At 42.6% G+C, this 17,174-nt stretch overlaps 1 protein-coding gene and 1 pseudogene across 1 annotated transcript; both read right to left on the bottom strand.

Annotated features, from left to right (window-relative positions):
- Nucleotides 1-2,959: 2,959 nt before the first annotated feature.
- On the bottom strand, nucleotides 2,960-13,767 carry Utp23 (UTP23 small subunit processome component). The gene is made up of 3 exons (XM_045143977.1): nucleotides 13,512-13,767; nucleotides 5,116-5,290; nucleotides 2,960-3,503 (listed from the first exon to the last, which is right to left on the bottom strand). The coding sequence occupies exons 1-3, from the start codon at nucleotides 13,697-13,699 to the stop codon at nucleotides 3,117-3,119; spliced, it is 750 nt and encodes a 249-aa protein (XP_044999912.1). The 5' UTR covers nucleotides 13,700-13,767; the 3' UTR covers nucleotides 2,960-3,116.
- On the bottom strand, nucleotides 8,825-9,207 carry LOC101610540 (annotated as a pseudogene).
- Nucleotides 13,768-17,174: the final 3,407 nt, after the last annotated feature.

Genomic DNA, 17,174 nt, shown 5'->3' with positions numbered 1-17,174 from the left:
CATGCTGGATGACCCCTGCCTTTCCTTAGGATCTTCCATCCATGTGAGGATTTCCACATGTCTGACTGCATGTTTCTCTGGCTTCTACCCAAATGAACTGGACCTCTGGCTTCCCCTTCAGAGAAAGGTGACTTGACATCGGGAGCAGAGCTATACCCATTCCTTTCTTTGCCCATGGTCAACTACACACCATTGCTTGACCTCACAGCTTTGTTTCCTACAATTCCAACAATCTGGGCCCATAGAAATTTGTGTCTGTAATGTCCTCACAGTAAGAAGGTCCATACTGCATCCACCACTCTACTGGTTAGTGGGTCCATTTAGCCCACCTGGAAACTCGCAGAAGCTCTGGTAAATCATACCAGGCTAGCCATGTTCTCAGGCATAACTCTCCCCAAAAAATGGGTGTTTTCCTTAGAAGGCTTTCAGAATGCTCCAGGAGATGTATGGCTCTTTTCTCCTCTCCTTTCATCAGCCTCAACAGAACTTCTGGGAGCTGTGCCTCCAAACAGAGTCTTTTTGGGAAGTTTCCCTCCGCAGCATTGTGTCCTCTCACACATGAAACCCTGTCACCTGGCCAGGGAATTTCTGCAGCATAGACCGCCAGAGCTGGTGAGCATATGTCTTGCTCTGTGGCCATGTTTTCATCCTGTGCATGATAAGTACTGTTTGTTTCCTTTCTTTCAAAGCCATTAGAAGAATGGGACTGTGGTGTTTGATGATGAACTGAAATCCAGTACACTGGTGAGCAGGGACAGGCCATGGAGACTGCCCCACTGGAAAGATGGGATGGAGGCCAAGTGCACAAAGACATGGATGAGACAGAATTCCATAGCTGAAAACAACTTGAGGCGAGGCTCCATGATGGCATGGGAAAACATGGCCTGAGCACAGGGTGGACATCAGCTGGCTTACGTAGGTCCTGGGATGTGGAGCCTCTGACCGTGCCTGCTAAACCATGTCTCCAGCCCTAATTACCTCTTCTTCCAATACCTTTACTTAGTGGGGTCGCTCGCCCTCCGGCCGTCCGCATGCGGCTTCTCCCCGCACACTCCCGTGCTCCGCTCGCACTCTACACCCAAGCCTTCTTCCCGCCACATACGGCCCATCCTTTTTTTTTATTTTTTAACTTTTGGTTTTCCAAGGCAAGGTCTCACTGTAACCCAGGCTGACCTGGAATTCATTATGTAATCTCAGTGTGGCCTTGAATTCATGATCCTACCTCTGCCTCCTGAATGCTGGGATTAAAGGTGTGCCCCACCACGCCTGGCTTCCGCAACATGCTACTTTCTTTAGCAGTGAATGCTATTAACACTAGTCATGATGAAAACAATGAATTGGCAACGTACATATCAAAACATTTATATATTAGAGAGTGAGTTCTGGGCCAGCCTGGACTAGAGTGAAACTCTATCTTGGAAAAAAACAAAAATTTATGCTACTTAATACTGGTTAAAAATCAAATGAATCCAGGTGTGGTGGCACACATCTTTAATCCCAGAATTAGGGACTCAGAGATAGGAAGATCACCATTAGTTCAAGGTCAGCCTGAGACTACACAGTGAATTCCAGGCCAGCTTGTGCTAGAGTGAGACCCTGCTTTGAAACCCCCCCAAATTATATATTAGAAAAATGGGGGCTAGAGATGATTCAGGGTTGAAACCACTTCATTGTAAATCTGGAAGGCTCAGGTTCACTTCCCCAGTACCCATGTGAAGCCAGAAGCACCACAGTGGAGCGTGTGTCTGGCAGTTGTCTGCAGTGGCAGGAAGTCCTGGTGCACCCTTTGTCTTTCTTTAATAAATAAAAAATATTTTTTTAAAAAAGCTAGGCATGGTGTCATGCTCTTTTTAAAATTTTTGTTTATTTATTGATTTGAGAGTAACAAAGAGGCAGATAGGTAAGAGAATGGATGTGCCAGTGCCTCCAGCCACTGCAAATGAACTCCAGATGCATGTGCCCCCTTGTGCATCTGGCTTATGTGGGTCCTGGGGAGTCGAGCCTCAAACAGGGGTCCTTAAACTTCATAGGCAAGTGCTTAACCACTAAACTATCTCTCCAGCCCAGCATGCACTTGTTTTTTTTCAAGGTAGGGTCTCACTCTAATCCAGGCTGACCCAGAATTCACTATGGAGTCTCAGGGTGGCATCAAACTCACGGCGATCCTCCTACCTCTGCCTCCCAAGTGCTGGGATTAAAGGCATGCACTTTTAATCCCAGCACTCAGGAGGCAAAGGTAAGGATTGTGGAGAGTTTGAGGCCACCCTGAGACTACGGAATAAATTCCAAGTCAGCCTGGGCCAGAGTGAGACTCTACCTCAAAAACAAAGAAGAAAAAAATGGAAAGTATGCACAATTTCCATTCCTTCTACTGGTATGTCAGCATATAAAGGGGTCAAATGGTATGTATACATACAAAATACAGAATGTAATTTGGAGAAAGAAATTCAAGAAGAGCTGAAAGAGGAAGTCTTCCAAGAAGCACTAGTTTGTTTTTTTTGTCTCAATACTTGGAGAATTTTTTAATTGTATGAAATGGAGATTTTAACATTTTATTTACAAAAAGAAGAGGAAGAGAGAGAAGGTAGACAGAAAGAATGGGTGTGCCAGAGCCTCCAGCTGCTGTAAAAGAACTCCAGATGCATGTGCTACCATGTGCATCTGGCTGTGAGTACTGGGGAATTGAACCTGGGTCCTTAGACTTTGCAGACAAGAGCTTTAACCACTAAGGCATCTCTCCAGCCACAGAACTAGATTTTGTTTTTAGTTTTAAAAATATTTTCAAGACAGCAAGGGAGCACCAGGGCCTCTTTGATGCTGCAAACAAACTTCAGATGCACATGCTGCTTTGTGTTGGTTTTTAAACATGTTTGATGTAGGAGTGGGGACACAGGCGATCATTTTATGAGGAAAAGAGACCTCTTCAAACCACTGAAGAATGAACTCTAGCACACACAAATCCAAACATGCTTGTTATTTTATAAGGAATCTTAGGCTAAGTAGATGGTCAGTATTCATTTACAAAAATAAATTTAGTGCTTTCTTATACAAGCATTTAGTTTTCAAAGTAAATTTACATTTCACACTTCTTGAATGTCTTTATGCATGAAAGGAATTCATTGTCCCTCTGCACTCTGCTTCTCAGAAAGTGCTCTTGAGGCAGATCTCTTCCGGATTCTTTTCCGTTTCCTTTTCTTTTCAGAAGCAGGTGATTTTGTGTCCTGTGCTTTTTTCTTTTTCTTCAAACAGCTGAGAGGATTGGGGCCGCTCACTTTCTTGCGCTTTTTCCTTCTTCTTTGTTCAGGGTTTTTCACTAAGCCCTGTTCCTCTTTGAGCTGCTTAATACTCTCTTTCTCGTGCACTGACACGAGTTGTCCTGACTCTACTGCTTTAACAAATGCAATGGTTTTGGGAGAAGGTTTGTCCAAGATGACAGTGTTCTGAATAATGAACATGAGAGGAATCCCAGGCTTTTTCTTTACTTTTACAGATATATTTTGATCCTATTAAAAAGAAAAATAGAATTATTTAGTTCAAGCATGTCAATTAAGGTGCCTTAAGTTCCTAAGAAATCATGGATTTTGTTTTTCCAATCAGATGCTATACTAATCAGGGTTCTATTTTATGATAAAGGAAGGAAAATAAAAGCTTATCAAGCAGTGTATACAGCAGCAATCAGTGAAATTTATTGATTCTCTATGGCCTTGAATTAATGAATGCAAAAGTAAAATTGTGGGCTGGAGAAACAGCTCAGCTGTTAAGGTTTGCCCATAAAGCCTAACGACCCAGGTCTGATTCCCCAATACCCACATAAAGCCAGATGCACAAAGTGGTGCATGCATCTGGAGTTCATCTGCAGTGGCGAGGGACCCTGGTGTGTTCATTCTCTTTCCCTCTCTCTCCCTCTTCCTTCTTGCAAATAAGTTGTTAGGAAGTTTTCTTTGTGTATACTTAAGGATACTCTTTGGGGGCTGGAGAGCTGGCTCAGTGGTTAAAGGTGCTTGCTTGCCAAGTCTGACAGCCTGGGTTTGATTCCCCAAGGCCCACATAGGCCAAATGCAAAAACCAGCATATGTGTCTAGAGTTTATTTGCAGTGGCAAAAGGCTCTGGTGTGCCCATACTCACTCGCTCTGTCTGTCTGTCTAGCTCTTTCTGTCTCTTTGGAAAGGCAAAAGAATAAGGAAAGAGATTGAAGAAATCGAACTTAAGCAGGAAACAGCTGACTGAGATTCTAGACTCATCTTTATCATTGTGTAATTTTGCAATTCTGCAAGTGCTGGAGGTGGGCATGGTGATACACACCTTAATCCCAGCACGTGGGAGGCAAAGGTAGGAAGATCACCGTGAGTTCAAGGCCACTCTGAGACGACACAGTGAATTCCAGGTTAGCCTGGGCTAGAGTGAAAACTTACTTCAAAAAACAAAGCAAGGGCTGGAGAGATGGCTTAGTGGTTAAGCGCTTGCCTGTTAAGCGTAAGGACCCTGGTTTGAGGCTCGATTCCCCAGGACCCACGTTAGCCAGATGCACAAGGGGGCACACATGCCTGGAGTTCATTTGCAGTGGCTGGAGGCCCTGGCACACCTATTCTCTCCCTCTCTCCCTCTTTCTCTCTGTCACTCTCAAATAAAAATAAAATAAAATAAAAAACAAACAAGAAAGTGCTTGAGAAAACTTGTATATATGTGAGCTTCTTAACATTGCATGAACCCTAAGAATCTTTCCTCTTGCCTCCTAGTCTAATTTACAGTCTTAAAGGACATGCACCATGGCTTTTGAGAAATAGTATGAATTACAGGAACATGAAAAAAATTATGAACATAGAACACATCATTAAGTTTCTGCTCTACTCATCTTCCCTCAAAGTACCAGAACCAAATCTTTACATCACTATAAAAATTTCTTATTCTCAGAAAGGAAACGAATAAACTTAAAACTCTTGCCTCATGTTCTCAAATGACTACTTTTATTAACTCCAACTTAAAGTCCTGAAGTTTTAAGAGTCCAAACACTAACGCATCTCTTACAGCTAATTTTTTTTTCTGATTATTGATAATTTGCATGAAGTGTAACAGAAATGGTGAGAAATGACTTGTAGTTTTAGAAGCAGTATTACCTGTGTTGCCACAAAATAATGATGAGGATTTCCCTCGTCCACCATGGACAGCAGACACTCTGATCCACTCACTGCAGTCTTGAAATGGGCGCAATTTCGAACCTGGCATTTCTGTGCAATCAGTTTTGCTCCATATAAGTCCTTCCCCAATGTTTCTAACTCCTTTAATACACATCTGAGGGAGGGGAAAAAAATGTCATTAGTGGCACAAAATCAAAACTGATATTTTTTTTATTATACATTGAAAGTAGAAAGCAGAATTACTCAAGTTTTTGTAATGTAAAATTGTACCATTACAATTTGCAATTTGAATGTCATATATGGTAGCCATTATTTTACTTTTTTTTTCCTTCCTTTTTTTTTTTTTTTTTTTTTGGTTTTTCGAGGTAGGGTCTCACTCTAGCCCAGGCTGACCTGTAATTCACTATGGAGCCTCAGGGTGGCCTTGAAGTCATGGCGATTCTCCTACCTCTGCCTCCTGAGTGCTGGGATTAAAGGCGTGTGCCACCACACCCGGCTTTTCTTCCTTTTTTAATTTAATTTTTATTAATATTTTCCATGGTTATAAAAAATCCCGTGGTAATTCCTTCCCTTCCCCCTCCCCACTTCCTTTTTTTTTTCCCCAATGTAGCATCTCACTCTAGCTCAGGCTGACCTGGAATTCACTATGTAGTCTCAGGGTGGCCTTGAACTCATGGCAATCTTACTACCTCTACCTCCCGAGTGCTGGGATTAAAGGTGTGTGCCACCACGCCTGGCTCCATTTTACTTTTTATTTCACTCTTTAAAAGTATTAAAGTATAATGCATACTGCAGGCAGAAAAAGATGTTAAAAGTTTACATGCAAACTTTACATTCACAATTGCTTAATCTCAAAATAAATCAGTTAGAAAGTTTTCCTTAAAGCTATTTTTCTTTTAGAACACTGCATTCTGAGTTACTTCAGGTAGCATGCTCAGATTCAGATAACTTATAAGCATTCTAGCTAAGAGAGGTATTACTGTAAAAACAGATCCTTTGACCAACCACATGTAGTAAACTACAAGCGTAACTATTATTTTGAAATAATTCCAATTCAGAAAAGTAAAAACTCTCAAGTTATTGGCTTTAGAAGCAACCATGACTTCTCTTTGATCTGCATTTTCATATTAATATAAGCCAATGTCATGTATAAACTATTCAAGTCAGAATGACAGTGCTATTATGTTGCGTTAATTTCTAGCACATCCCAAAATCCCCTCCTGTAGAGGAGTCCAATATAGTCAGTCTTCTAGAATCTTGAAGAGGAGTGATCACTTATGATTTAAAGAATCTTAGCCAGGCATGGTGGCACAAGCCTTTAATCCCAGCACTCAGGAGGCAGAGGTAGGAGGATCACTGAGTTCGAGGCCACCCTGAGAATACACAGTTAATTCCAAGGTCAGCCTGGACCAGAGTGAGACTCTACCTCAAAAAACAAAACAAAGCCGGGCGTGGTGGCGCATGCCTTCAATCCCAGCACTTGGGAGACAGAGGTAGGAGGATCGCCATGAGTTTGAGGCCACCCTGAGACTACATGGTGAATTCCAGGTCAGCCTGGGCTAGAGTGAAACCCTACCTCAAAAAAAAAAAAAAATAAAAAAAAATCTTAACATCAATTAAGCACAACTTATATATCTGTGTGAAAAGGAAAATACTTAGAGCAGAGGGCAGTAAGTTAAAAAAGAGATATAAAGGGGAAGAGAAAGGAAGGGAGGAGGGTACTTAGTAGGTTGATATTGTATATATGTAAGTACAATGATTGAGATGGGGAGGTAATCTGATGGGGAATGGAATTTCAAAGGGGAAAGTGGGGGGGGGGAGGGAGGGAACTACCATGGGATTTTTTATAACCATGGAAAATGTTAATAAAAATTAAAAAATTAAAATTAAAAAAATTATTTACTTATTTATTTAAGAGAGAGGGGGGGGGCTGGAGAGATGGCTTAGCGGTTAAGCACTTGCCTGTGAAGCCTAAGGACCCGGGTTCAAGGCTTGATTCCCCAGGACCCACATTAGCCAGATGCACAAGGGGGCACACGTGTCTGGAGTTCCTTTGCAGTGGCTGAAGGCCCTGGCGCACCCCCCCCCCTCTGTCACTTTCTTTTTTTTAATTTCTTTTGTTCATTTTATTTATTTATTTGAGAGTGACAGAAAGAGAGAGAGAGAGAGAGAGAGAGAGAGAGAGAGAGAGAGAATGAGAATGGGCATGCTAGGGCCTCCAGCCATTGCAAACGAACTCCAGATGCATGCGCCCCCTTGTGCATCTGGCTAACTTGGGTCCTGGGAAATTGAGCCTCGAACTTGAGTCCTTAGGCTTCACAGGCAAGTGCTTAACGGCTTAGCCATCTCTCCAGACCTCTCTCTGTCACTTTCAAATAAATAAATTAAAAGTAAGAGAGAGAGAGAGAGAGAGGGAGAGGGAGAGGGAGGGAGAGAATGGGCATGCCAGGGCCTCCAGCCACTGCAAAAGAAATCCAGATGCATGTGCCACCGTGTGCATCTGGTTTACGTGGGTTCTGGAGAATCGTCCTTAGGCTTTGTAGGTAAACACTTTAACCACTAAGCCATTTTTCCCCAGCCCCAAAGGTTAAATTTTTCTTAGGAGACCAGTGTTGGTACCTGTGCAATCCAGGCTGGCTGAAAACTCATGGCAATCCTCCAGTACTTGATGTAGAAGTTAAGGAAAAAATTCTAGACAACGTATGCTCATGTAGTACATTTCAGCCATTTTATGTCATAGCAGATTATAAAAATGCTGCTATTTATGGGTCTGCGAAGATGACTCAGCAGCTAAAGGCGCTTGCAAAGGCTGCCAGGCTGGGTTCAGTGCTCCAGACACATCCATAAAGCGAGACTCAGAGAGTCACGTCCATATGCAGAGAGTGGTACAAGTGCCCAGCCTGGGTCGAACGCTCCAGTCATGTCCACAAAGCCAGATGCAGAGAGTGGTACAAGGGCCTGGCACTCATTTGCAGTGCTATGAGACCCTCGTGCGCCCATACAAGTAAGTAGATTTAAACTTTTTAAAACATCCAACTATGACTTTATTTATATTACTATGCTCAAGTTACATGGAGAAGACAACCAAGTAGTTCTTGCCCATGTCAGAAAGTTTCCAATCAACACCAAATCTGTGATGACAAGTAACTAGGAATGGTGACATCTTTGGGTCAAGACTGACAAAGAATGGGCTCTGCTTCCAGTTCATCTCCAACAAGAATATGCACACTGGCCAGCAGCACAAGCCATGAACCTCCAGCGCTGCGCACAGATTCAGATCTCTGCTCTGAAGCTAACAATTAAAGTAAAATAACTGGGCTTTAAAAGAAAAAGATTTAAAACGCAGCCCAAATAAGTTTGAAAACCATGTTCTTGACATATTCTCCACTCAAAATTTACATAAGATACACTTTTTTACTCTTACCAGCTCCAATTTTTTTCCTCACACAATCCACCATTGTAGCTGCAGAGTAAGACTTCTGACTCAAGAGGTAAAAACTGGCAAAAGTAACGGCACCTGCATAGTCTCTCTACAAACTGCTGATGGATGGAAAACACAGAAAAAAACTTAAAAAAAAAAAGGCTTTATCCGCGATCCTCACAACCTCTTGTTCCACAGTTCATGAATCAAATTCTGATGCTAAGGTGGACAATGCACATAAGCAGATTTGTTTTCAGCAATGGAGACCTAGGAAAAGACAGATTTTTCTCTTTTTCTTCAAGAGTTATCAGATGGCACATGCTCCTCGAAGCCCTCACTCTCTGGAACTAGAGCATGCTCCAGGATCACAAGGCCTCCCTTGTAGTGCTGCCTGTCTTCAGTGGCAAACCCATTCCCAGCTTGCTACAGCAGTTCTTACAGCTCACATCTCCAACCATGTGGCAGCCAGTGAGCATGGCCCGATCTTGAACTTCACTGTACTGCAAATTAACTAGCGTGTTAAAACGAAATGCTCTACCAGTTGCACCAGTGAACCAAGTGAATATAATCTGTGAATGGTTATTGAGGATTGTATCACAGTTTGTGCAAGAAAACAAAGACCCAACATGGTCAAGAAAAATTCTGCTCATTTTGATAGCTGAGTCCTAAAAACCCCAAACGGTGGCCAGATGGCTGCTGCAACAAGCACACGCACCTTTTAAAAAATATTTTACACAAAAATCAAGTCCAAATGGATTAATGACCCCAGTATAAGACCTGAAACTTATCAACTACTGGAAATAAAAATAGGAAACACTCTCCATGATATAGAACTGGGAACAGACTTCCTGAACAAAACCCCAGTAGCCTAGGAAATTAAACAAGCACTCAACCAATAGAATTCCATGAATCTAAAAAGCTTTTGCAAAGAAAAACATACCATAGGTAGAGCCAATAAATTACCCATTGAATGGGAGAAAATCTTGGTCACTAACAGAAGCCCAACATCTAGAATCAGAACTCAAAAAATGAAACAACAAAACATCAAACATCCCACTCCAAAATTGGAGCAGAGAACTAAACAGGGAGTTCTCATAAGAATTACAACTGGCTAACACACACTTAAGAAAATGTTCAAGCCGGGCGTGGTGGTGCATGCCTTTATTTCCAGCACTCGGGAGGCAGAGGTAGGAGGATCGCAGTGAGTTCAAGGCCACCCTGAGACTCCACAGTGAATTCCAGGTCAGTTTGGGCCAGAGTGAGACCTACCTTGAAAAACCAAAAAACAAACAAAAAATGTTCAACATCCTTAACCATTAAGGAAAACAACTATGAGATTCCAGCTTACCCCAGTAAGGATAGCAAACAAAAAGTCAAATGTTGGCAAAGATGTGGAGAAATAGGAACACTGATTCACTGATGGTGGGAATGTAAGCTGGTACAACCACTATGGAAATCAATATGGAGACTCCTGAAAAGGATGAATGCCAACATACCCTGTTATTCCCTTACTGGGCATTTATCCTAAAAGCTCCACATCTCAGCTCAGAGATATTTGCTCAACCATGTTTATAGCTGCTCAAATTCATTATAGCTAAAAACTGAATCAACCCAGATGTCCATCATTGGATGAATGGATATCAAAGACATGGTATATTTACACAATTTCTACTCAGCAGTAATAAAAACTGACACAATGAAATTTGTAGAAAAATGGACAAACTTGGAACAGATCATTTTAAGTGAACTCACACAATCACAAAAAGACAACCGTCATATGGTCTCACTCATTTGTGACTCCTAACTTGGATCAGCCAGAGTTGCTGATATACCTAAATAGCTTGGACAATAGGGAGGGTAGGGATTGAGGGAAAAGGAAGGATGGAGGGGGGGGCCACAAAACTGAATCCAAATTGAACTGGTACCATAGAATCCTATGTCCTGGAAGTCAGACTAAAAGGTGGAACCCTCAAGAGGACCTTAGGGGGAGCACCTCAATTGAAGGGCTCTGGAGAGGGTGGGATGAAACTTAACATTAAAATTTCTCCTCTTTCTCTTCTGTCTCTTTATTTTTAATTTTCCCTTGGTGCTGGCCTGCAATTCCCTACACCAGGATGTGGTTTACATCTACAATGAGCTGTTGATCAGAGAGATTTACTAGATTTCCCAAAACAAACAAGACAGACTTCTGCCAGAGCTCTTGATTACATACCAGAGGTTAATGGTAAGAACTTACTGCTGAAGACACCATACACTGTCAACACAGACGATGGAGAGACCTGTTTGGAAAATGAAGGAGAGCCAGTCCCCAGACAATTAGCCCATCTAGTGCTGGAAGGCGCTACATGAGCTACTGGGGGAAAGTGAACATCTGTCCAAGCAACTCAGAAGCAAACAACCTGATGTGATGTTCACACAAGAGCAATGGTGGCACACAGCCACAGTGGGTAACCAACTACTCTTGGATTGGCTAACAGATCCTCTCAGTGGGAAGGAAACCATATCTGGAACCAGGAAATAAGTCAGAATCATAGCCGGATAATGATTCTGCTTTCCATTGTCAAGCTCCTACTAATCTTGGGCTATTAAAGGGTCTACACCCTTTAAATTCTCTCTAAATTAATAATGGTTATCCCATTTAACTAGTGCTGACTTCACTCTCTGCTGGAGAATTTGCTTCTCTTTTTTCAGATGGAAGCTAGACCTGAGGAGATAAACGATCCAACGCACTCCACACCAGCCCCAGATGAAACCACAGAGGAATTGGGGAAATGAGCAAGAGTGATGCTTTCTTAGTGAGTCAGCACAAGGATGAAGGAAATAAGACACTGGGAACACTCATCACCTACCAAACCAGAGATCCAGAAGCTCCTAAGTGCCCATCACTGAAGTAGACTTAAAATGCACCCAACATGGCTCAGGGAATTTTGCGGAAGAGGGGGCAGAAAAATTGGTTGAGGCACAAGTTGGGACATTGTGCAGAGGTGTTGTCTTTCCTCCTTAAGTGACTGCTGCCCTCATAATGCATGACCCACAATCCCCATGGGGTTGACTTGTATCCCCAAGGAGGAAGGCCTCTTCAGAAAAGGGCCAGGGAGGAAGGAAAGGAGGGTACCAACAAGTGTTGTTTACATACTAAACATGTCCATATCTAATATTCCCCTTTGAAATTTCACTCTCCATCATTAAAAAAAATTATTTTGTTTTTGTTGTTTTGTTTTTCAAGGTAGGGTCTCACTCTAGCTCAGGCTGACCTGGAATTCACTATGTAACCTCAGGGTGGCCTCAAACTCTTGTTGATCCTCCTATCTCTGCCTCCCAAGTGCTGGGATTAAAGGCGTGCACGCCTGGCTAAAAATTTTTAAAGGTTAACATTTATGTGGCACACAGGGTCTAATAGACAAAGCACTCGAAGTCAGAAGTAACCAATTCAGGAGCATAGGGTATTAAGTTAATGGCACTGACAGGCAGCACTCAAGGCTGATGGCATCAAAACACATAAAGGTACCTGCAATCCTGTCAAGGCACTGCTTGATATACTGTGAAATGCAACACTGTTCGCAGAATAGTGTTTTGTGACAAGGCACGGCATTAACATAGCACACCCAGTGCAGGCTGAGTGTGAGACACAGGAGTTGTATTATGAGCCAGTTTATTTGCTTGCTTAAGGTAAACATTCAAAAATGAAAAAAATGCATTAGCTTAAAAGTTATTGGTGATTTAATTTCACCTTTTCCATTTTCATTTCCTGACCTTTTTCTAAATTTTTTGAGGTAGGGTCTTGCTGTAGCCCAGGCTGACCTGGAATTCACTATTTTGTCTCAGGCTGGCCTAGAACTCATGGACATCCTCCTACCTATGCCTCCGAAGTGCTGAACTAGAGAGAGCAGGGAGAGAAGAGAGAGAGTGAGAAATGGGCACACCAGGGTCTCTTGTCACTCACTTCAAATTCCAGGAACATGAGTCACTTTGTGCATTATATGGGTACTGAGGAATCACACTGGCCCCAGCCCTTTTCAAGCCAGTGCCCCTAAAGGCTGAGCTCTCTCTCCAGCCTTCCCATGGTTTTTAATGTCACCTTTTCTAGAGGCATTCAGCAACTCTATTTGTTCAAGTAGTCTCCCAAACCTCACCTTTTTTTTTTTTTCCCTTTCAGGATGGGACACTCAAATATTCCTATTATAAAACCTTGTAAATTCCCTCCTCCCTCCCGCACCCACAAGGTTCTACCCTACGTGTGTTCACACTTCAATGGTGCAGGCATGCATAGATCTGGGATGAAAACGGTCATTAAAGGTAGACTTGCGGGCTAGAGGGATGACTTAGCGGTTAAAGCCTTTGCCTGCAAAGCCAAAGGACCCAGGTTCGATCCCCCAGGACCCACGTTAGCCAGATGCATAAGGTGGCGCACGGGTCTGGCGTTCGTTTGCAGTGTGGCTGGAGGCCCTGTCACGCCCATTCTCTCTCTCTCTCCTTCTTTCTCTGTCAAATAAGTAAATAAAATAAAATGTTTTTTAAAAGTAGACTTGAAAAAGAAAAAAAAAAAGTTGACTTTCATCCGGGCATGGTGGCGCACATGTTTAATTCCAGCACTCTGTAGGCAGAGGTAGGGGGACCACTGTGAGTTCGAGGCCACCTTGAGAATATATATATAGTGAGTTCCTGGGCAGCCTGGGCTGGAGTGAAACCCTACCTCGAAAAAGCAGAGAGATGACTCACATACATTTCGCAGGTCTTTGTCCTGCCCACTATCCACTAAGACGGTGGCTGGCGCAGTGCTTGGCATTACGTTTGCACTGAGCAGAGGTGACTTTACCATTGGGATGTATGACGCTGCTTCGCAAGGGTGGAAACTTTTGGGCTAAACTTTAAAAGCTGTGCAAAGTAACGGGAAGCGCTTAAAGAAGGGAAGACCTGGGATGCGGAGAAAACGCTCGGCAGACTACACTCCCACCTGGTGGTGCACAGCTGGGCGTCGCCCATGAGGTAGCGGGGCAGCTGCTCTCGCAGCTGGATGCGGCCGCGCAGCGCCGCCTGGCAGAAGGTGCCATCCACGAGGATCTGGTACGGCTCGCGGACCCCGAAATTGTTGCGGAAGAAGCCAAGATACTTCTTGGCGTGTTTCTGCCGCGTGATCTTCATGCTTGCTTCACCCCGAAGCCAACGCACCAGAGAGCGGAGCCGCTGCCCCGGCCGGCTCCTCCCGGAAGTGAAATGGCCTTGCTCCGGAAGTAAACGCCCCCGCCGTCCAGGCCGATGCCAAGTTCCCAGAAGAGCGCACGCTCCCATCCCTGGGCGCGCGCTGCAGGAGGCGGAGGTTGCGCCTGCGCGGTAAAGACGTTGCGGGGGGGGGGGGGGGGCGGCGGCGGGAGAATTGTAGTGATTCACGCATGCGCAATTGCGAGCCGGAGTAAAAGGAAATTTCTATCTTGAGCTCAGTTACTTGGCACGCAGCAAGTATGTAAACTTAGCAATATAAAAATAATCACTAAGAGCCGGGCGTGGTGGCGCATGCCTTTAATCCCAGCACTCGGGAGGCAGAGGTAGGAGGATCTCCGTGAGTTCGAGGCCACCCTGAGACTACATAGTGAATTCCAGGTCAGTCTGGGCCAGAGTGAGACCCTACCTCGGAAAAAAAAAAAAAAAAATCACTAAGCAAATATTCAAAAATAATCAATAAGGGCTAGAGAGATGGCTTAGCGATTAAACTATTGCCTGCGAAGCCAAAGAATCCAGGTTCGATTTCCCAGGACCCAAATAAGGCAGATTACAACGTGACACATACGTCTGGAGTTCATTTTGCAGTGTGTCCATTCTCTCTCTCTACCTTTCTCTTTCAAACAAATAAATAAATATGTAATTAACAATCATCACTAATAATAGTCAGTATGTTCTAGGCAATGTGCATAATAATTTGCTGTTCATTATTTCATTTCAATGTAATTCCCAAGTGAGGGAATATTGGACAGTCATAACTGAGGGTTCATTCTGGCCTCTCTTCTTGTGTGAAGTTGTAGCATATTTACTTTAGAGTTCAGAACCCAGGCTGCCTGCCTGAAGCTCATCCTTCCTGATAATACCCTTGACAGGAGTTGGTCCCACTCAGGATGGCCTGTTGTCAACATGAAAGTTCACACTATTTTGTCTCCTCCTCTCCTTAGGATCATTTAAGATTTTTTTTTCCATTTTAAAAATATTTTATTTATATATTTGAGAGAGAAAGACACACACACACACACACACACACACACAGAGAGAGAGAGAGAGAATGGTCACGCCAGGTCCTCTAGCCACTGCAAATGAACTCCAGATGTATGTGCCACCTGTGCATCTGTCTTACATGGGTATTGGGGAATTGAACCTGGGTCCTTAGACTTTACAGACAAGCACCTTAACCACTAAGCCATCTCCCCAGACCTAGTATGTTTTTTTTTTTTTTCCTTAATACTAGATGATTCAATATTTTGGAAGAATAATTAAGACTTTTGCCTTCCAATAGCCCAATCCCTGAGCTTGAGGCCCTTGTGCCACTAACAGTCTTGGCTTTGGGCTGCTCTCCAAGAGAGCTCTGCTCAGTTTCCTCCAAAAACTAGTTGAAGGTTTAGTTCAGTTTTAAGGGACACTGTAATGTCTATACTTTCTGACATAGGAAAACTCCAGAGTGGGCTAGGAAGATACATGCCTGATTTAAAATTTAGATGTTTCTTGGTCAATTTGATTAATGAAGAGAGTGAATCAGAAAATTTCAAATTTGGTTAGCTGCCGAGTATTCACTTTAAGGCAAAATAATCAAAGAATAAGGAATATGGAATTTTCATTCTTGTCTCTGCCTGGAATCAGTCCTAAGTCAGTTTTGGCTAAAGAATGAAAGAACCATTACAGAAAAATGATTTATAATGTAACTGAAATATATTGCTTGCATCTGGGGGTTTCAGTTCAATTTATAGATTTATGAAATTGGAATGAAGAACTGTGATGTTAGCCCTGACCTAAGTTCTGGCACTTCATTTAGATGGCTGCTTTTATTTAAATGAAAATATATGGAAATTTACAAAATGAGAAACCATTGTAGGTTTGGATTCTTGGTCCATGAGAATAATTGCTACTATTTATCTACTTTGAAATCTGTCTTTATCCTGTATGTCTATTCTTTATCCTGACTGTACTCCTATCACAGACAATATCTGAACCATGTAAAAAAAGAATCTTTCCTAAAACAGATTCACCTGTTTATCTAGATTTAAGTACTAGGTACTTGGCTATTCTTGATACCTATGCAGGACTTGGGTACTATAAGGGTAAGATGATGACATCAAAATAGAAATAGAGGGGCTGGAGAGATGGCTTATCCATTAAGGTTTTTACCTGCAAAGCCAAGGGACCCAGGTTCAACTCCCCAGGACCCATGGAAGCCAGATGCACAAGGGAGTGCATGCATCTGGAGTTTGTTTGCAGTGGCTGAAGGCCACTATCTCTATCTGCTCCTCTCTCTCTCTCTCTCAAATAAATAAATAAATAAATATTAAAATATTTTAAAAAATAGAAGTAGGAAAGCTGGGCGTGGTGGCGCACACCTTTAATCCCAGCACTTGGGAGGCAGAGGTAGGAGGATCGCTGTGAGTTCAAGGCCACCCTGAGACTCATTAGTGAATTCCAGGGCAGCCTGAGCTAGAGTGAGACCCTACCTCGAAGAACCAAAAAAAAAAAAAAAAAAAAAAAAATAGAAGTAGAACTACTTGTAAAGAAGAAGGGGTTCAGTGTATGGGGGAAAGGAGGGGCCACAAGATGGAGGGAGGTTTATGATCAGGGATCAGTGTGTGTCATGTATGGAGGTTTTCAAAAAAATGTTTAAAATATAAAATACTTTATCCAGAAAAAAAATGTGGCACAACACTAAAGGTTGAGTAATGTTCTAGTTTTTTAAATTTTTTTCTCTAATTTCCCATGCGACTGCATTGTATTTTTCAAGTTTTATGTATGTGACTGCCAATTTGCACACTGTACCTAATTATGGGAGCATAAAGGCACCTTATAATGTTGATTATCATGTTTACAAAAGAGCTTTCTGTTACTTTCTGTTACAATCATTCTTAAAACATGATCTAAGGACATATAGACAAAACTCTTAGTGTGTTTGTTTAAAATGCCCATTTCACAGGGCTTGGTGGTGCACGCCTCTAATCACAGCACTGGGGAGGCAGAGATAGGAGGATCGCTGTGGGGATCGCTGTGAATTCGAGCCACCCTGAGACTCTGTAGTCAATTCTAAGACAGCCTGGGCTAGAGTGAAATCCTACCTCGAAAAAACAAAACAAGAATAAGTAAAATAAATAAATAAAATAAAATGTCCATTTCTGGTTCTAAACAAGTATTAATGGAGAAATATATTACAGTAGTCTCTGCTTTTTTGCTGGGAATAAGTTTCAACTACTCCCAGGGGATGTCTGAAGTGTGAATAGTACTAAACTTTATACAGACTGTGTCTTTTTCTATATATACAGACCTATGATACAGTTTAATTTAAAATTAGCCATAGTACTGGAGATATGGCTTAGTGATTAAGGTGCTTGCCTGCAAAGCCTAAGGACTCATGTTCAACTATCCAGGTACCACATAA

The sequence above is a fragment of the Jaculus jaculus genome, chromosome 2 (assembly GCF_020740685.1).
Source record: "Jaculus jaculus isolate mJacJac1 chromosome 2, mJacJac1.mat.Y.cur, whole genome shotgun sequence".
In the NCBI taxonomy this organism is placed as follows: Eukaryota; Metazoa; Chordata; class Mammalia; order Rodentia; family Dipodidae; genus Jaculus; species Jaculus jaculus.
The sequence above is the reverse complement of the archived record's forward strand: the minus strand, read 5'-3'. Positions and strand labels throughout refer to the sequence as shown.

Coding starts and splice junctions, on each gene's coding strand:
- Utp23 (XM_045143977.1), bottom strand. CDS start 13,699: ATGAAGATCACGCGGCAGAAACACGCCAAGAAGTATCTTGGCTTCTTC. Junction 5,291..13,511: donor GCCCAGCTGTGCACCACCAG/GTGGGAGTGTAG, acceptor CCCCTCCCTCAG/ATGTGTATTAAAGGAGTTAG. Junction 3,504..5,115: donor ATTATTTTGTGGCAACACAG/GTAATACTGCTT, acceptor TCTTTTTAATAG/GATCAAAATATATCTGTAAA.